This window comes from Ranitomeya variabilis, chromosome 1 (genome assembly GCF_051348905.1).
Source record: "Ranitomeya variabilis isolate aRanVar5 chromosome 1, aRanVar5.hap1, whole genome shotgun sequence".
NCBI lineage: Eukaryota > Metazoa > Chordata > Amphibia > Anura > Dendrobatidae > Ranitomeya > Ranitomeya variabilis.
In genome coordinates this window covers 1,103,257,138-1,103,277,347 of record NC_135232.1, presented here as the reverse complement: position 1 = coordinate 1,103,277,347, position 20,210 = coordinate 1,103,257,138, and the positions used below count along the sequence as shown (strand labels likewise).

Genomic DNA, 20,210 nt, shown 5'->3' with positions numbered 1-20,210 from the left:
TCCTAAATCTTCACCCACCTAGCCTTGACAGGTCCTCAGTGATCCTCTTCCCTGCTCCTGAATCTCCACCCAACTAGCCTCGACAGGTCCTCAGTGACCCTCCTCCCTGCTCCTGAATCTCCATCCACCTAGCGTTACTGACAGGTCTTCAGTGATCCTCCTCCCTGCTCCTGAATCTCCATCCACCTAGCCTCAACAGGTCCTCAGTGACCCTCCTCCCTGCTCCTGAATCTCCATCCACCTAGCCTTACTGACAGGTCCTCAGTGACCCTCCTCCCTGCTCCTGAATCTCCATCCACCTAGCCTTACTGACAGGTCCTCAGTGATCCTCCTCCATGCTCCTGGATATCCACCCACCTAGTCTTACTGACAGGTCCTCAGTGACCCTCCTCCCTGCTCCTGAATCTCCATCCACCTAGCCTTACTGACAGGTCCTCAGTGACCCTCCTCCCTGCTCCTGAATCTCCATCCACCTAGCCTTACTGACAGGTCCTCAGTGATCCTCCTCCATGCTCCTAAATCTTCACCCACCTAGCCTTACTGACAGGTCCTCAGTGACCCTCCTCCCTGCTCCTGAATCTCCATCCACCTAGCCTTACTGACAGGTCCTCAGTGACCCTCCTCCCTGCTCCTGAATCTCCATCCACCTAGCCTTACTGACAGGTCCTCAGTGATCCTCCTCCATGCTCCTGGATATCCACCCACCTAGTCTTACTGACAGGTCCTCAGTGACCTCCTCCCTGCTCCTGAATCTCCACCCACCTAGCCTTCCTGACAGGTCCTCAGTGATCCTCCAATCACCTAGTTATATTTACAGCTCCTCACTGCCCCTCCTCCCTGCTGCTGAAATATCACACTGCACAGTACAAGCTGCAGATTTCGGTTAGGCTTAGAGAGCATATATTGCAGTTCTACTTGTAAAAATATACTTTTATTATCATGATTATATGTTCATTTTGACACATTTACGAACCAAGTACATCAGCCTTACCAGGCGTAATAAATCTATGTAACAATGTAGCATTGTGAAATCTGGTGACAGATGTGATTTAACCACAATGTGAGAATAAAATATTAACTTTTCTAACATACTTTATTTCTTCAAGATTTTTAAGATTTCTGCTTGTTTTTTGCAGGATCAATGCGATCCATTCAGTCCAGTACATGTGCTCGGCTTATTACAGTTATCTGAGCCATGTCTGGTAATGATTATTGGTTATATTAGAACAGTATATGATCAGGATAGATTCCCATCTCCTGCACAATCAAGGCTCCTAATGAATAACAGCAAGCAGACGACTTAAAGACGAACTGATAAAGAAAAGTGTGGGTTTTTTTAGATATTGCAACATAAGAATTTATTTGATGAAAATTCCCCTTTAATTGAGAAAAAAAGACTAAAATAAAATAATTTATATAAAATCTTGTGCTGGACTACCAGGTACAATATGTACCCAACAAATTGCCTTATGTGTTGCGGCTATTATAAATGTATAATTACCTTTTTTTTTTTTTTTTTTTTATGTTTTACAAATTCAATGCCCACCACCAAGATATAAAGCTGAAAACCACAGTGCAAAGAAACACAGACACAGGTTTATCCAGAGCGACTCTTCCTGCTGTTACCTGTCCTTTATCACATAAAGAGTTTTCTAAGTCTTCAATCTTTGCTTGGCACCTCAGGAGGTCGGCTTGTAACTGTTCCCGGGTCTGTGCAGGGCAAAAAATTGTGTTATTAAATGCATGGATTATAGTGTACACAATCACAGGACAGTGTGATCCCTCCACAGGCAGTATTCTTTTAACCCCTTCATGACCGTGGTATTTTCTGTTTTCGTTTTTCACTCCCCTCCTTCCCAGAGCCATAACTTTTTTATTTTTCCGTCAATTTGGCCATGTGAGGGCTTATTTTTTGCGGGACGAGTTGTACTTTTGAACGACATCATTGGTTTTACCATATCGTGTACTAGAAAACGGGAAAAAAATTCCAAGTGCGGTGAAATTGCAAAAAAAGTGCAATCCCACACTTGTTTTTTGTTTGTCTATTTTCCTAGGTTCACTAAATGCTAAAACTGACCTGCCATTATGATTCTCCAGGTCATTACGAGTTCATAGACACCTAACATGACTAGGTTATTTTTTACCTAAGTGGTGAAAAAAAATTCCAAACTTTGCTAAAAAAAAAAATAAAAAAAAAAATTGCGCCATTTTCCGATACCCGTAGCGTCTCCATTTTTCATGATCTGGGGTCGGTTGAGGGCTTATTTTTTGCGTGCCGAGCTGGCGTTTTTAATGATACCATTTCGATGCAGATACGTTCTTTTGATCGCCCGTTATTGCATTTTAATATCAATGTCGCGGCGACCAAAAAACCGTAATTCTGGCTTTTCGATTTTTTTTCTCGTTACGCCGTTTAGCGATCAGGTTAATGCTTTTTTTTTTATTGATAGATGGGGCGATTCTGAACGCGGCGATACCAAATGTGTAGATTTGATTTTTTTTTAATTGATTTATTTTGATTGGGGCGAAAGGGGGGTGATTTAAACTTTTATGTTTTTTTTTATTTTTTTCACATTTTTTTTTTTACTTTTTTTTTTCACTTTTGCCATGCTTCAATAGCCTCCATGGGAGGCTAGAAGCAGGCACAACCCGATCGGCTCTGCTATGTAGCAGCGATCATAAGATCGCTGCTACACAGCAGAATTGCAGGTGTGCTGTGAGCGACGACCACAGGGTGGCGCTCACAGCTTCCGAGGATCAGTAACCATAGAGGTCAAGGACCTCTATGGTTACCTTCCTGATGCATCGCCGACCCCCGATCATGTGACGGGGGTCAGAGATGACGTCATATCCGGCCGCCCAGCCGGATGCGGTAGTTAAATGCCGCTGTCTGCGTTTGACAGCGGCATTTAACTAGTTAATAGGTGCGGGCAGATCGCGATTCTGCCCGCGCCTATTGCGGGCACATGTTAGCTGTTCAAAACAGCTGACATGTCCCGGCTTTGATGTGGGCTCACCGCGGAGCCCTGCATCAAAGCAGGGGACCTGACGTCGGACGTACTATCCCGTCCGACGTCAGGAAGGCCACTTTCACACTAGCGTCGGGCCGAGGTCCCCGACGCTAGCGTTGTCCCCGCCGCACAACGGGGGCAGCGGATGCATTTTTCCAGCGCATCCGCTGCCCCATTGTGAGGTGCGGGGAAGTGCGAGGAGGTGGGGGCGGAGTTCCAGCGGAGTTCCGGCCGCGCATGCGCGGTCGGAAAAAGCGGACCGTCGGGAGCAAAAAACGTTACATGTAACGTTTTTTGTTCCCGACGGTCCGCCACAGCACGGCGCAACCGTCGCAGGACGGTTGCGACGTGTGTCATTGCGTCGCAAATGCGTCGCTAATGTTAGTCAATGCAGAAAAAACGCATCCTGCAAGCACTTTTGCAGGATGCGTTTTTTCGTCAAAACGACGCATTTGCGACGTAATGCAGTTAAGGCTAGTGTGAAAGTAGCCGAAGGGGTTAAAGTGTCCTTCTGATTCATGCAAAACCTGTATAAAAGCAAAGTCTTACTGTCCTTAGCTCTTGACGTGTAGAGGATGTTAATTTTCTGTAACAATTTCATGGGTACAAACACTTTTGGCCATGACTGTATTGGACTGGTGTACAGATTAAGTATTTCTCCCAGAATATTATTACAGTTACAAATGTTTTGTTATACGTGTTTATTTCCTTTTTGTGTGTATTGGAAAAAAAAAATCTTTCTAGGAAAGAGTCTTGTGGACAGATTCGACCAATATAGAGCTTTTTGGTAAAGTACATAATTCTACTGTTTAGTGAAAACAGAATGAGGCCTACAAAGAAAAGAACACAGTACCTACAGTCAAATATGGTGGAGGTTCAAAGATGTTTTGGGGTGGTTTCCAAGTCTATGGCACTGGGTGCCTTGACTGTGTGCAAAGCATCATGAAATCTGAAGATTACCAAAGGGTTTTGGGTTGCAATGTAGATTCCAGTGTCAGAAAGCTGGGTTTGCGTCTAGGAGCCCAAACAAACTTCAAGAAGCACCCATAAAAGATGGAAACAAAGGGCTGGAAAGATCTGAAATGGCCAGCAATGATCTAAATCCCATTGAACACCCGTGGAGAGATCTTAAAATTGCTGTTGGAGAAGGACCCTTCAAATATGAGAGACCTGGAGCAGTTTGCAAAAGAAGAGTGGTCCAATATTCCAGGAGAGAGGTGTAAGAAGCTTGTTGATGGTTATAGGAAGCCATTGATTGCAATTATTAGTGATGAGCGAACGTGCTCGGATAATGTGCTATCCGAGCATGCTTGGGTGTTATCGGAGTATCTTGGGTGTAAGGAAATAAACATGCGTATAACAAAACACGTGTAATAGCAAAACCCAAATGTGTGAATGTTATTGCAAAGGATTTGGGTATAAAAAAAAAAAATGAGCAGCTTATTACATTAACGGCAAAGGGAATGGGATTTAAAAAATCTCATCCACACGCTGCAAATTCTGAGCAGAAATCAACCTGAGCTGCAGATTTTTTAAATCTGCAACATATTACGGTAACTGTCTCGATTTTTACTATAGATTTCATCCAATGCATTGCAAAGCTGTAAAAGAAATTTACTACATGACGATTTTGCTGTGCAAATTTTTTTTTCTGCTGCTGAATCTCCACCAAACTAAATTGGTTGACAGCTCCTCCGTGTACCTCCCCCCTACAGCTGTTGAATCTTTGTCTCAAATCTGTCTCCCTGGACTAAGAGTTCTTACTGATCCTTCCCTTATCTGTTGAATCTCTGCCCATCTAGCCTGATTGACAGCTCCTTGATGTCCCTCCCTCCTGTTAAATCTCTGCCCTCTTAGCCTGATCATCAGCTCCTTAGTGACCATCTCACTACTGCTGAATCTCTGCCCACATTGCCCGATTACAAGATCTTCCTTCCTCTTGCTGCTGAATCTCCACCAACCTAGCTTGGTTGACATCTCTTCAGTGTGCCTTGCCCTTGCAGCTGTTGAATCTCTGACCCCCTAGACTAATAGCTCTTATTGACCCTTCTCCCTGTTGCTGAATCTTTGCCCACCTAGCCTGACCGACAAATTCTCAGGTTCCTTTCCCTCTGCTGGTGAATTTGACTAGCCTGATCAAGAACTCTTCAGGGACCCTCCCCTCTGCTGGTAAATCTCTGCCCATCTACCTTCACCAACACTTCCTCAGGGTCCCTCCCCTCTGCTCGTGAATCTCTGCCCATCTAGCTTGATCAACACTTCCTCAGGGTCCCTCCCCTCTGCTGGTAAATCTCTGCCCATCTACCTTCACCAACACTTCCTCAGGGTCCCTCCCCTCTGCTGGTAAATCTCTGCCCATCTAGCTTGATCAACACTTCCTCAGGGTCCCTCCCCTCTGCTCGTGAATCTCTGCCCATCTAGGTTCTCCAACACTTCCTCAGGGTCCCTCCCCTCTGCTGGTAAATCTCTGCCCATCTAGCTTCTCTAACACTTCCTCAGGGTCCCTCCCCTCAGCTGGTGAATCTCTGCCCATCTAGCTTGATCAACACTTCCTCCGGGTCCCTCCCCTCAGCTGGTAAATCTCTGCCCATCTAGCTTCTCTAACACTTCCACAGGGTCCCTCCCCTCTGCTGGTAAATCTCTGCCCATCTAGCTTCTCTAACACTTCCTCAGGGTCCCCCCCCTCTAGATGGGCAGAGATTCACCAGCTGATTGATCGACAGCTCGCTCTTGCTGCAAAAGCTCCGACTACCTCACCCGACTGATGGCTCCTCACTGTCCCTCCACCGTGTCGTTGCTGAAATCCATATGCAGCAGAATCTGGTCGTTTTTTTTTTTTTTTTCAGCCACGTGGGGACATACCATTACAGTAATTTGCTGTGAGTTGAAAGATAAGGAGCCTGATACAATGATGTATTTACAGGAGAGAATACTTTAGAGTTTGGGAACAGGTTTTTGCTGCAATTTTCATAATCTATTTTTATATATATTTTAATATTAATATTTTAATAATATATTTATATTTTATTGTTTATTATTATTTATATGCATTATTTTTATTATTATTGTATTATATTATATTATTATATTATATTTATTAACATTTATATTTATTATGTTATATATTTACTAGATTATATTTATTATATTATTTATATTTATTATTATATTATATTTATTATATTATATTTATTATAATTATAATTATAATTATTATTATTATTATTATTATTATTATTATTATGTGGCTGGTGGGTGGGCTGATCCTTTTCCGGTTGCAAAACCTGATTAGAAAGAACTTCTCTAGGAGGGTATAGAGCGAAACAAGCAGGTCAGTAGGTTTGAGATAAATAAAAAATTACCCTGGCTTCCCTTTCTGCGTCCAGCGTTCCTCCCACTTGTTCCTGCAGCAAGGCGTACGCTCTCTGCAGGGCCTGGTACTCCCGGGTCAGCTGGCGAAACCTTAGATCAGCTTCTTCTTTAGGAGTGCTCTTCAAGGGGAAGGAATAATGGAGCAAATTATCATCAAACATGAATCATTCAAATACCGGCAGACATGAGCATTCAGGAGTCTGCCGCCTCCTGTCCTTAATGATTAGGCCGTGTTGCACAAATCCTCAGCAATCTACAGCACAAAGTAGGTGAACAGGGATTAAAAATCCAACTCACGTTGTGAGGAAAAAAAATAAAAAATCTGCACAAAATTCAGAGCACGCTGAGTATTTTCAGGTCTCAGCCATGATCATTGAAATACTTCTATGGAATATAATAAAAAAAAAAAAAATGTTGATTTCATAAAAATCTAGCACCACCCCTGTCTGCAGGTCGTGTGTGGTATTACAGCTCTTCCTTAGTCACATTAATGGACCTGAGATGCATTACTAGACTTCACACCCATGAACAGAGGTGGAGCGTTTTTTTGGGGAATAAAGCAACCTTGTTTTTCTAATTATGTAAAACCTTCCAACAATATTACACCCCTGAAAGTAGAAAATGCATTTAGTGCTTTCGAAGTGAGGGGTCATGGCAAAAAAAAGGCACACACCTAAAGAGTTACCTTAACGTATCCTTTTTGTTACTGGATAATATTATTATTATTATTATTATTAATAGCCAATACCTACAATTAGAAATGTAGTACAGTTCTCCTGATTACCCCCATGTGCAGGGAATTGCAGTAGCTTGGTTACGAACACTCATATAGTGACAGTTAGCTGTTAGTGGTTGTAACCATGGAAACCGAAACTACTGCAATGCCTGCACATGGGGCAAGCAACAAAGCTTATCAGTAGAACTTTACTACATTACTAATTGTAGGTATATGCTATTTTTATTATTACTACTACTACCGTACATATTGGGATAAGTATCAATTACTATTTACAGACCCACGGTCTGCATTAATGCGTCAGTAGGAGTAACTTACATCTTCTATGTCTTCTTCAGGCGTTGCAGGTGTCCTGTCCGTCTTATCGGTGTTGTAGGAGGTGACCGAAGAGGTTTCTGAATCGACGGATTCCTCGTCAAATCCAAAAAACGTCTCCACAACATGCCTCTATAAAAAAGAAACAAACAAAAAAAAAATGAACGTCTGGTTACTAAGTGAAAGCATGTAAACGCTTACGGTATATACACAAAGGAAGCCAAGAGACCACCTAGTGCCCCATGGGGACCTCCATGTGCTCAGCAGGGTGTCACCTTGTGTCTGCGGGTCAGACTACAAATATTAAATCCCGTAGCTTTCTGTATTATCAGATTGATTCCAAATATATAATAAAATACATTTTATCCATCAAAAGCGGGATCTCCTGGATTGTCAGACAGCACAAAAAAAAATAAAATATATATATATATATTACTGTAACATGTGATATCAAAGAATTAGCTACTGATTTAACTATTCAATTAGTCCTCCACATTATATTGCATTTCTGTGCTAGAAATACGTGCCGGGATATTAGACATTCTGGATTATTGGACAGTTCTAAAAAGTATAAACAACTATTTTGTTGGGCAGGTCAACAACGTTCAGAAGGTCTCCAGCTGATGTGAAACTATAACTCCCAGCATGCCAAAAAAGTCTAATCAGTGTTGGGAGTGTGATTAGACCAGGAGGCACAAGACACCTAGTCCTGTACTAATAATCTCCTGCTGATAAAACACTGATTTTATTGAAACAGCAACACAGCCCAGTAAGTGATACATCGCTGGAATCAGGATCACTGCCCCTACATTAGGCTGCTCTCAGATTACGTAGCAAAAAACTGCTGATAGATTTCCTTTAATATTTTTTCATTATTATTATTATGATATAACTTAATTTTTTTTTTGATGTGTGAGAATCTAGAGCACAAGTGCCAGAGTATGAGAATTTCTGGACGGTCAGGTGCCAGACTAAAAACCTTTTATTATGATAGCACTGAATGCATGAGTGTAATTATTCGGAGGTTATTAGTCAGGATCCTTTCACTAATCACCCGGGGATCTGTCACAATGTGTTCCAGTGACGACTTGCTGATGGTGTATGGAGACAACTGGGAGAGGAGTTTCTACCGTTACCGCACCCCGGGGACATCGTCAGCAGTGTATGATGTTATACACCTGCCTGCGCTGAAAGCATGATTAACCCGACCAAAACAATAATTATCCAGCGACAGCACAGACGGTAGCAGGACCCCCCACTCCTCCCGGTACCTGACGTATACAGACAGTAAAGACATCACAGAATAACTTACAAGTCACTTCTAAAATGTCAAGTGCTGCGGAATATGTTGGTGCTATAGAAATAAAAAATATTATTATAGGATATAGTTTACACACAAATTAACATTTACATACACAGGTAAGTACATGAGATTTAAAGGGAAGCTCCACTCTTAACCCCTTCATGACCTTGGGATTTTCCGTTTTTCCGTGTTTGTTTTTAGCTCCCCTCCTCCCCAGAGACATAACTTTTTAAATTTTCGATCAATTTGGCCATGTGGGGGCTTATTTTTAGTTAAACAATTTGTACTTTTGAACGACATAATTGGTTTTACCATGTCATGTACTAGAAAAGGGAAAAAAATTCCAAGTGCGGTGAAATTGCAAAAAAAGTGCAATCCCACACTTGTTTTTTGTTTGGCTTTTTTACTAGGTTCACTAAATGCTAAAACTGACCTGCCACTATGATTCTCCAGGTCATTACGAGTTCATAGACACCTAACATGACTAGGTTATTTTTTATCTAAGTGGTGAAAAAAAATTCCAAACTTGGCTAAAATAAAAAAAATTGCGCCATTTTCCAATACCCTTAGCGTCTCCATTTTTTTGTGATCTGGGGTCAGGTGAGAGCTTATGTTTTGTGTGCCGAGCTGGTGGTTTTAATGACACCATTTTGGCGCAGATATGTTCTTTTGATCGCCCGTTATTGCATTTTAATGCAATGTCGCAGTGACCAAAAAAACGTAATTCTGGCGTTTCAAATTTTTTTCTCACTACGCCGTTTAGTGATCAGGTTAATGCTTTTTTTTTTTTTTTATTGATAGATCGGGCGATTCTGAGCACGGCGATACCAAATATGTGTAGGTTTGATATTTTTTTAAATGATTTATTTTGAATGGGGCGAAAGGGGGGGGTGATTTAAACTTTTATATTTTTTTATTCACTTTTTTTTTTTTTTTTTTTTTACTTTTGCCATGCTTCAATAGCCTCCATGGAAGGCTAGAAGCTGGCACAACGCGATCGCCTCTGCTACATAACAGCGATCATCAGATCGCTGCTATGTAGCTTAATAACAGGCTTGCTATAAGCACCGACCACAGGGTGGCGCTCACAGCTAGCCGAGATCAGTAACCATAGAGGTCTCTAGGACCTCTATGGTTACTATTCAGAAGCATCGCTGACCCCTGATCATGTGACGGGGGTCGGCGATGCAATCATTTCCGGCCGGATGCACTGATTAAATGCCGCTGTCTGCGTTTGATAGAGGCATTTAACTAGTTAATAGCAGCGGGTGAATCGCGATTTCACCTGCCGCTATTGCGGGCACATTTCAGCTGTACAAAACAGCTGACATGTCCCGGCTTTGATGCGGGCTCACCGCCGGAGCCCGCATCAAAGCAGGGGATCTGACCTCGGACGTACTATCCCGTCCGAGGTCAGAAAGAGGTTAAAAAAAACAAAACAAAAAAAACTAAATAAAACTTTAGCCCGATTGCTAGTAATCTTTACAACTCAAGTAAATTTTCAGCTATGCCATTTTTCTCTCTGTTCACAACACAAGGTGAAGGTAAAAACTCTTCGGGTATGTGGTTTATCGGGACTATGTGAACTCGGTAAATAAACAAACTATATATATCTATATCTATCTATCTATATTAGTATGGCGACGAAGACTCGTACATAGTCTGGTCTTTTCTGTAGTAACATATGGAGGCAAAACCTGGACATAAGGAAAGAAGATAGAAAAATAATTGATGCCTTCAAGCTGCCGTCCTGAAGAAGGATGCCATCAATACCATGGATGGCAAGAAGAATAAACAAATTAATTTTGGATCAAATGAAGCCAGACATTCACCCGAATCAAAGGATCACTAAGCTACAACTTGCCTACTTTGGAGAAATCATGCGAAGAGAGCAATCACTGGGGAAGGAAATCATGGTCAGAAGAATAGAATGAACAAGGCGAAGAGGAAGACCAGTAACCCGATGGCTTGATACAATCAAGATAATGGCGGAGATACCCTGGTGGACCTATCTAGGCCTACAGAGCGTTCATCCATCAAGTCGATATGGCTGATGATGTAGGTGTGTACATGGAGAAAACGTAAAACACGACCGGGGAGGGTTTTCGTGAGGATTTTGCACTGTTCATACCCTTAAGCCAGCAATGTCAAACTCAAATACACAGAGAGAAAGTAAAAACTTGGACAAAGTCGCGGAACAACTCGTAGGCCAACCTTGATATTTCTTTAAAAAAAAAAAAATCTACAATTGAGGAAATTTTTCCTCAAATATTATGATGAACCTTTTTTCATATGGAAACAAACAAATGAGTTGTCCAACGAACCAAGTACATTTTTATAGAATCTTTAACAAAACACACAATCATAAATGGTACATAAAAGGAATAATATAATATGTTATTTAAGAGCAGAAAGTATATACGGCCCAATGGCCTAATTAAAAAAATGTAGTAAAGGATAGAAAAAATTCTTGAATTAAATACTACAGAATATGCTTGCTGCTTTACAGTATAGTAAATAGGATTCCCAGGGAATAAACCATGCTCGAAGCGCCAGTGTTTGCTGATTGATCGGTGGTGTGTGTGGTTGAAAACCATGATATTTCACTGGTCATGGATTTCTTGGAGCTCCAGGATTCACACTCACTAAAGTTCGGCTTCCGTTCATTAGGTCATCACTGCTCCTTTGAGCTTGACAAGCAGCAGAAGAGTCTGTGGGTTCCGAGGGAGTGAGCAATTGGTGGAACCTAGGGCCAGGGTTCTGCAGGGCCTGAAATCAGGGAGTGATAAGCTGCCCTAGCAGGGAGCTGATCAGGAACGTGAGCCGCCAACTGGGCTCTGGAAGGTAATGAAGGTGAGTGCGGCGGCAGTGAGTCTTGTAGAGTATTAATACTTAGAGAATTGGAAAATGCAGTTCTAGAGATACAGGCCAGTGCACTTATGATGTGGTTCATGCCCCGAATCAAAGGGTCTAGCGACATTCCTGCCTTGCAGGCCAAATATAATTATCCGGCGGGCCAGATTTGGCCCATGGACCACAATTTGACATGAATGCTTTAGGCCTTCACACGTCCTGGCGATTCCTGGACAGGAAAACCCAGTACTGTGTGAGATCAGTGATCCGTATCTGTGTACTGTTCGTATGTGACATCCGTCTGCCATCCGTGTGTTACGTACCGGCGCCTGGTTAAAGCTGTATAGTTCTTACTGATTCCCGGCACCGGCTGCTGAAGGCAGCTCTCATTATTATCTCCTGGTCTCCCTGAGATCAGCACAACCAGGGAGTTGTATTCAGCACCCGATGTGTCCCTCTTGTGTAAAATTAGGAATTTAACAAAATGGAGTAATTTTTTTTTAACCAGCAGAAGGAAAGCTATCAGCTGGAGACGGATATTAATAATCTGGGAAAAGGGACAATATCCCACTATTAATAACAGCTCACACACAGGTGTTTGCTTAGCCTTTACTGGTGAATTTATGGGGGACCCCAGAAAAAAAAAAAAAAAGAGTAAGTAGAGTTCCCTTATAAATTCAAACCAGCAAAGGCTAAACAAACAGATGTTGGCTGATCTTAATAAGGTGGGAAGGGGCCAGGGATATTGCCCCCCTCCCAGCTTACCAACATCTGCCATCAGTTTATTTTGTGCAATTGAATACTAAGCAATCAACCCCCTCCATGAATTGGTAGGTTGTTTCATCAGTATTTTGCACCTGTGTTGCCACCATCTTTACTACACGGATTTATGCATTAGTTCTGAGACCTGGGCAGGTAACTACTGCTGCTCTTCATTGCTGTATTAATTCTTGAATTTTTAGAAGATTTTTATTGATCTTTTTGTGACTTTGCTTTTAAAAACACTCTTTTGGCCATCAGCCACCTAATGCCAGGCTTAGCTTTTGGACGTTCATTCAATTAGGAGAGTGGAGTATACTACTGCCAGACACTTGAGCCCAATCCTTCATTGTCCTGACAACTGGGAGACTTAGGAAACCGCCATATACTGTACATTAAAAAAAATAAAAATCAGAGGGGTCATCCGACATTAATGTGTATGGGGTCCTTAAGATTAATGCAAGAGACCTTGCTTTTAACATTAAGATTTAATAACCAAGCATCGAAATGGAAAAAAAAAAAGAAAAGGGGCAGCCATCCAAGACTAGAGCCAAAACCATTCCACAAAAAGAGTCAAGACTGTGAGCAAAAGTAATGCCAAGAAAACACGCATCCAGAAATCTGACCAAAACTGATCCACCGAGGGTGCCCATCCAGACCATCAAGCAATCCATCAGAGGTCCGAATTTAACCCCTTAGTGACAGAGCCAATTTGGTACTTAATGACCGAGCCAATTTTTACAATTCTGACCAGTGTCACTTTATGAGGTTATAACTCTGGAACGCTTTATCGGATCCCGCTGATTCTGAGATTGTTTTTTCGTGACATGTTGTACTTCAAGTTAGTGGTAACATTTCTTCGATATTACTTGCGATTATTTATGAAAAAAATGGAAATATGGCGAAAATTTTTAAAATTTTGCAATTTTCAAACTTTGTATTTTTATGCCCTTAAATCAGAGAGATATGTCACAAAAAATAGTTAATAAATAACATTTCTCACATGTCTACTTTACATCAGCACAATTTTGGAAACAATTTTTTTTTTTGTTAGGGAGTTATAAGGGTTAAAAGTTGACCAGCAATTTCTCATTTTTACAACACCATGTTTTTTTTAGGGACCACATCACCTTTGAAGTGATTTTGAGGGGTCTATATGATAGAAAATAACCAAGTGTGACACCATTCTAAAAACTGCACCCCTCAAGCTGCTCAAAACCACATTCAAGAAGTTTATTAACCCTTTACGTACTTCACAGGAACTAAAACAATGTGGAAGAAAAAAATGAACATTTTACTTTTTTTTGCAAACATTTTACTTCAGAACCATTTTTTTTAATTTTCACAAGTGTAAAAACAGAAATTTAACCACAAATTTTGTTGTGCAATTTTTCCTGAGTACGCCGATACCCCATATGTGGAGGTAAACCACTGTTTGGGCGCACCGCAGAGCTTGGAAGTGAAGGAGCACCGTTTGACTGTTTCAATGCAGAATTGGCTGGAATTGAGATCGGACGCCATGTCGCGTTTGGAGAGCCCCTAATGTGCCTAAACAGTGGAAACCCCCCCCAAGTGACACCATTTTGGAAACTAGACCCCCCAAGGAACTTATCTAGATGTGTGGTGAGCACTTTGAACCCCCAAGTGCTTCACAGAAGTTTATAACGTAGAGCCGTGAAAATAAAAAATCACATTTGTTTTCACAAAAATGATTTTTTCGCCCACAAATTCTTATTTTCACAAGGGTAACAGGAGAAATTAGACCACAAAAGTTGTTGTGCAATTTCTCCTGAGTACGTCGATACCCCATATGTGGAGGTAAACCACTGTTTGGGCGCACCGCAGAGCTTGGAACTGAAGGAGCACCGTTTGACTTTTTCAATGCAGAATTGGCTGGAATTGAGATCGGATGCCATGTCGCGTTTGGAGAGTCCCTGATGTGCCTAAACAGTGGAAACCCCCCACAAGTGATACCATTTTGGAAACTAGACCCCCCAAGGAACTTATCTAGATGTGTGGTGAGCACTTTGAACCCCCAAGTGCTTCACAGAAGTTTATAACGTAGAGCCGTGAAAATAAAAAATCTCATTTTTTCTACAAAAATGATCTTTTTGCCCCCAAATTTTTATTTTCACAAGGGTAACAGGAGAAATTAGACCACAAAAGTTGTTGTGCAATTTCTCCTGAGTACGTCGATACCCCATATGTGGAGGTAAACCACTGTTTGGGCGCACCGCAGAGCTTGGAAGTGAAGGAGCACCGTTTGACTTTTTCAATGCAGAATTGGCTGGAATTGAGATCGGATGCCATGTCGCGTTTGGAGAGTCCCTGATGTGCCTAAACAGTGGAAACCCCCCACAAGTGATACCATTTTGGAAACTAGACCCCCCAAGGAACTTATCTAGATGTGTGGTGAGCACTTTGAACCCCCAAGTGCTTCACAGAAGTTTATAACGTAGAGCCGTGAAAATAAAAAATCTCATTTTTTCTACAAAAATGATCTTTTTGCCCCCAAATTTTTATTTTCACAAGGGTAACAGGAGAAATTAGACCACAAAAGTTGTTGTGCAATTTCTCCTGAGTACGTCGATACCCCATATATGGGGGTAAACCACTGTTTGGGCGCACCGCAGAGCTTGGAAGAGAAGGAGTGTCGTTTTACTTTTTCAATGTAGAATTGGCTGGAATTGAGATCGGACGCCATGTCACGTTTGGAGAGCCGCTGATGTGCCTAAACAGTAGAGACCCCCCACATATGACACCATTTTGGAAACTAGACCCCTTAAGGAACTTATCTAGATGTGTGGTGAGCACTTTAAACCCCCAGGTGCTTCACAGAAGTTTATAACGTAGAGCCGTGAAAATAAAAAAATCGCATTTTTTCTACAAAAATGATCTTTTTGCCTCCAAATTTTTATTTTACCAAGGGTAACAGGAGAAAATGGACCCCAGAAGCTGTTGTACAATTTGTCTTGAGTACGCCGACACCCCATATGTGGGGGTAAACCACTGTTTGGGCGCATGGCTGAGCTCGGAAGCAAAGGAGCGCCATTTGACTTTTCAATGCAAAATTGACTGGAATTGAGATCGGACGCCATGTCGCGTTTGGAGAGCCCCTGATGTGCCTAAACAGCAGAAACCCCCCAAAAGTGACCCCATTTTGGAAACTAGACCCCCCATGGAACTTATCTAGATGTGTAGTGAGAACTTTGAATGCCCAAGTGCATCACAGAAGTTTATAATGCAGAGTCGTGAAAATAAAAAATATATATTTTTTAACAATAAAGATTTTTTAGCCCCCAAGTTTTTATTTTCACAAGGGTAACAAGAGAAATTGGACCCCAAAAGTTGTTGTCCAATTTGTCCTGAGTATGCTGGTACCCCATATGTGGGGGTAAACCACTGTTTGGGCGCACGGCAGAGCTCGGAAGGGAAGGAGCGCCATTTTGCAATGCAGACTTTGATAGAATTGTCTGCGGGCGTTATGTTGCGTTTGCAGACCCCTAATGTACCTAAACAGTAGAAACCCCCACAAGTGACCAAATTTTGGAAACTAGACCCCCTAAGGAACTTATCTAGATATGTGATGAGAACTTTGAAAGCTCAAGTGCTTCACAGAAATTTATAATGCAGAGTAGTGAAAATAAAAAAATATATTTTTTTCCAACAAAAAAGATTTTTAGCCCCCAAGTTTTTATTTTCACAAGGGTAACAGGAGAAATTGGACCCCAAAAGTTGTTGTCCAATTTATCCCGAGTACGCTGATGCCCCATATGTGGGGGTAAACCACTGTTTGGGCGCACGGCAGAGCTCAGAAGGGAGGGAGTACCATTTGACTTTTTTAGCGCAAAATTGGCTGTCGTGTTTGGAGACCCCCTGATGTACCTAAACAGTGGAAACCCCCCAATTCTAACTCCAACCCTAACCCCAACACAGCCCTAACCCTAATCTCAACCCGATCCATAATCCTAATCACAACCCTAACGATAATCACAACCCTAACCCCAAAACAGCCCTAATCTCAACCCTAACCATAACCCTAATCAAAACCCTAAATCCAACACACCCCTAACCCTAATCCCAACCCTAACCCTAATCCCAACCCTAATCCCAAACGTAACACTAATCCCAACCCTAATCCAAACCCTAACCCTAATCCCAACTCTAACCCTAACTTTAGCCCCAACCCTAACTTTAGCCCCAACCCTAACTTTAGCCCCAACCCTAACCATAACTTTAGCCCCCGTCGTCACAAAAAAAGTTCAATGTAACCTTTTTTTTGTACGTCGCGTCCGCCATTTCCGCGGATGCGTGGCCGTAACTCTGCCCCCTCCTCCCCAGGACATAGACTGGGCAGCGGATGCGTTGAAAAACTGCATCCGCTGCCCACGTTGTGCACAATTTTCACAACGTGCGTCGGTACATCGGGCCGACGCATTGCGACCGCCCCGTACCGACGCAAGTGTGAAAGAAGCCTTAGGCTACTTTCAGACATAGCGCATTTTTGAGCGCTATTTTGCGGGCGCTTTTCAAAAATGCGCAATGTCATTTTCGTCTGCCGGCAAAGTGAATGAGAAATTCACTTTGCCGTTCAGACACACCGCAAAAAAACGCGGCGCTTTTGTCTGCAAACACGCCGGCGTAAAAAGAATTGACATGTCAATTCTTTACGCAGCGGCGTGTCTGCGTATCCCCCTAGGGCCCCATATTACCTTCCACACACAGCGCCTTTGTCCTGGGTGTCGGCGTCTTTGTACGGAGGGGTTGACACCCAGGACCGGACGTGACGTCGGACAGGAAGAGGGAAGCCCCCGCCCCCCAGTGAAGCAGCATGGAGTCCTTCTGTGTGTGTGTGTGTGTGTGTGTGTGTGTGTGTGTGTGTGTGTATGTATGTGTGTGTGCGTGCGTGTGTGTCCCCATGCGACGCTAGTGCCACCATTGTGCTAAGTCGCCGTATGGGACTACTACTCCCATCCGGTATTAGGATGGGAGAGTTGTCCCTGTGTCCGGCGACTTAGCACAATTGTAAAGTTACACAAAACACCTACACACAATACACATACATGACACACAGTACATACAACATATAACACAGAGTATATACTCACCAACAGCACACTTGTAGGCGAAGCCCTCGATCCTCCAGGAAAAAATCCAAAAATAATAAACCAAATTCATACTCCCTGTCCGCAGAATCCATAAAACGAGTGTCCCACGCCGATCGGCTGCTCTCCGGCGATACACTGCCAGGAGCGAAGCTCCTAGCAGTGTATCGCGTACTGTTCCGGAGTTCAATGACTCCGGCGTCTTGGTTAACGGCAGTACAGCTGCGTTGAACTTTCCCACGCAGCACTGCCGTTAAGCGAGAGTGCCGGGGTCAATGACCGCCGGTAAACTCGCTCGCGCATGCGCAGTGACACACCGACAGGAACTATGGCTCCTGTCAGTGTGTTGCTGCAGCCGTGGAGAGCAGACATATCTCTGGATGTGTCTGTTCTCCATGGAAAATCTTGATACGTGGCACTTAAATATGTGGCAATTAAATACGTGACACGTGGCACTTATACGTGATACGTGTCACTTAAATACGTGGCACTGAAATACGTGATACGTGGCACTTTGATACGTGGCACGTGTCACTTAAATACGTGGCACGTGGCACTGAAATATGTGGCACGTGGCACTTTGATACGTGGCACGTGGTACTGAAATATGTGGCACGTGGCACTTTGATACGTGGCACGTGGCACTTTGATACGTGGCACGTGGCACTTTGATACGTGGCACGTGGCACTTTGATACGTGGCACTGAAATATGTGGCACGTGGCACTTTGATACGTGGCACGTGTCACTTAAATACGTGGCACTGAAATATGTGGGACACGTCGCACAAAAAAGTTACATGTAGTTTTTTTTGTGTCGACGGTCCGCCGAAGCACGACGCATCCGTCGCACGACGGATGTGACATGTGGCAATCCGTCGCAATGCGTCGCTAATGCAAGCCAATGGAGAAAAAACGCATCCTGCAAGCACTTTTGCAGGATGCGTTTTTTCTCCAACGACGCATTGCGACGGAAGCCAAAAAACACTAGTGTGAAAGTAGCCTAACCCTAACCCTAGCCCTAACCCTAAATTTAGCCCCAACCCTAACCCTAACCCTAACTCTAACCCTAACCCTAACCCTAACCCTAATTTTAGCCCCAACTTGTCTTCTCCTGCCGGCCGGCAGATGGCAGCAGATGGCGGGCGCACTGCGCATGCGCCCGCCATGATAAAAAAGCCGGCTGGCAGGAGAAGACAGAAGAGGACCCAGGGACCCCGGGTGAGTATGTTAGGGTCCCCGAATCCCCCTATTTCTCTGTCCTCTGATGTGTGATCACATCAGAGGACAGAGAAATAACTGATAGCTTTTTTTTTTTTTTTTTGCGGTCGCCGGTAAACTGTTAATTACCGGCGATCGCAAAGCAGGGGTCGGTGCAAATCGACCCCGATCATGTTCTTTGGGGTCTCGGCTACCCCCGGTAGCCGAGACCCCAAAGAACATCCGGGTGCCGGGCGGCGGGCGCACTGCGCGTGCGCCCGCCATTTTTTCCCGGAAAAAAGATGGCGGCGCCCATGGGGAGACACGAGGAGCACCGGGGGAGGTAGGTAAGTATTGGGGGGCTATTGGGGGCCATCGGGGACCACATTTCTCTGTCCTCCGATGTGCGATCACATCGGAGGACAGAGAAATTAAACGGCAAATCGCGTTTTTTTTTTTTTTTTGTTGCGACCGCCGGTAAACGGTTAATTACCGGCGATCGCAACTCGGGGGTCGGTAAAAAACCCCCGAATCATGTTCTCTGGGGTCTCGGCTACCCTCGGCAACCGAGACCCCAGAGAAAATCCGACTCTGGGGGGCGCTATTCACTTTTTCCACAGCGCCGTTAATTAACGGCGCTGTGGTTTAAGTACCCTTAGCGGCCGCCGTTAAAAGGCGTATCGGCGGTCGTTAAGGGGTTAAAAAGCTTAAAAAAAACAAATTTGCAAAAACTTTATTAGCTGCCTCCCCTTTATCTCATGCATGCAAGTGTGGGGTCGCAGATGCAAACAGACCAATAGCCCCCTACATCAATTATACTAAAACTGATATATTATAATGTTGGGGTGTTTACGCATCTACAGATCGAGTAAAGGTTAAATTGATGCAGATAATACAGTGCAGGGATTTTAGGGCACAAAAAAAAAAAAAGTCTCACTTGATGCATAACTGGATATCAGTTAATTACTTGAGAAATTTTCAGCTATTTTAAAGGCTCTTAAAGGGGAACCTGACAGGTAACACATGGGGCCTGCAGCATGTATCAGCCATTGGCTGTACAATCATGGCTATGTAAATTTACTTTGAAGCTCTGCAGCACCGAGCCGCACGGGTGACTAGTCGTTCAGGCGGGTCTCCAGCAGCTTCTCCCTGGCCGCTGACCGTGACCGAGTAGCCTTTGCCTAATACGGCCTGTCAGGTTACCTTTAAATGGAATCTGTCAGCAGGTTTTTGCCATGTAATCTGACAGCAGCATGCTGTATGGGAAGAGACCCTGATTACAGTGATATATCACAGTTTACCAAGTGCAGCAGTTATGATACAATCACGGTTTTCTCTTCTGTAGATCTAGCAGTGCTATAAACATTGAGCTGAGCATAACCCCGCCCACATCACTGATTGGCAGCTTTCTGTGAATAACCCTGCCTCAACCAGTGATCTGCAGCGGTGTATAACCCCGCCCTCATCACTGATTGGCAGCTTTCTGTGTATAACCCAGCCCACACCAGTGATTGGCAGTTTTCTGTGTACACTGTACATTGACAGAAAGCTACTAATC

General features: G+C 43.4%; 1 protein-coding gene across 8 annotated transcripts in view; it reads right to left on the bottom strand.

Moving 5' to 3' along the window:
* The window catches only part of JAKMIP1 (janus kinase and microtubule interacting protein 1), a 203,322-nt gene that overhangs the window by 47,164 nt on the left and 135,948 nt on the right, over positions 1-20,210 (bottom strand). For all 8 annotated transcript variants that reach the window (XM_077280118.1, XM_077280114.1, XM_077280115.1 and 5 more), the window contains 3 exons: positions 7,438-7,566; positions 6,374-6,502; positions 1,627-1,710 (listed from right to left, as the gene is read on the bottom strand). In XM_077280118.1, the coding sequence (XP_077136233.1) occupies positions 1,627-1,710; positions 6,374-6,502; positions 7,438-7,566 (342 nt within the window). The remainder of the gene's footprint in view (positions 1-1,626; positions 1,711-6,373; positions 6,503-7,437; positions 7,567-20,210) is intronic.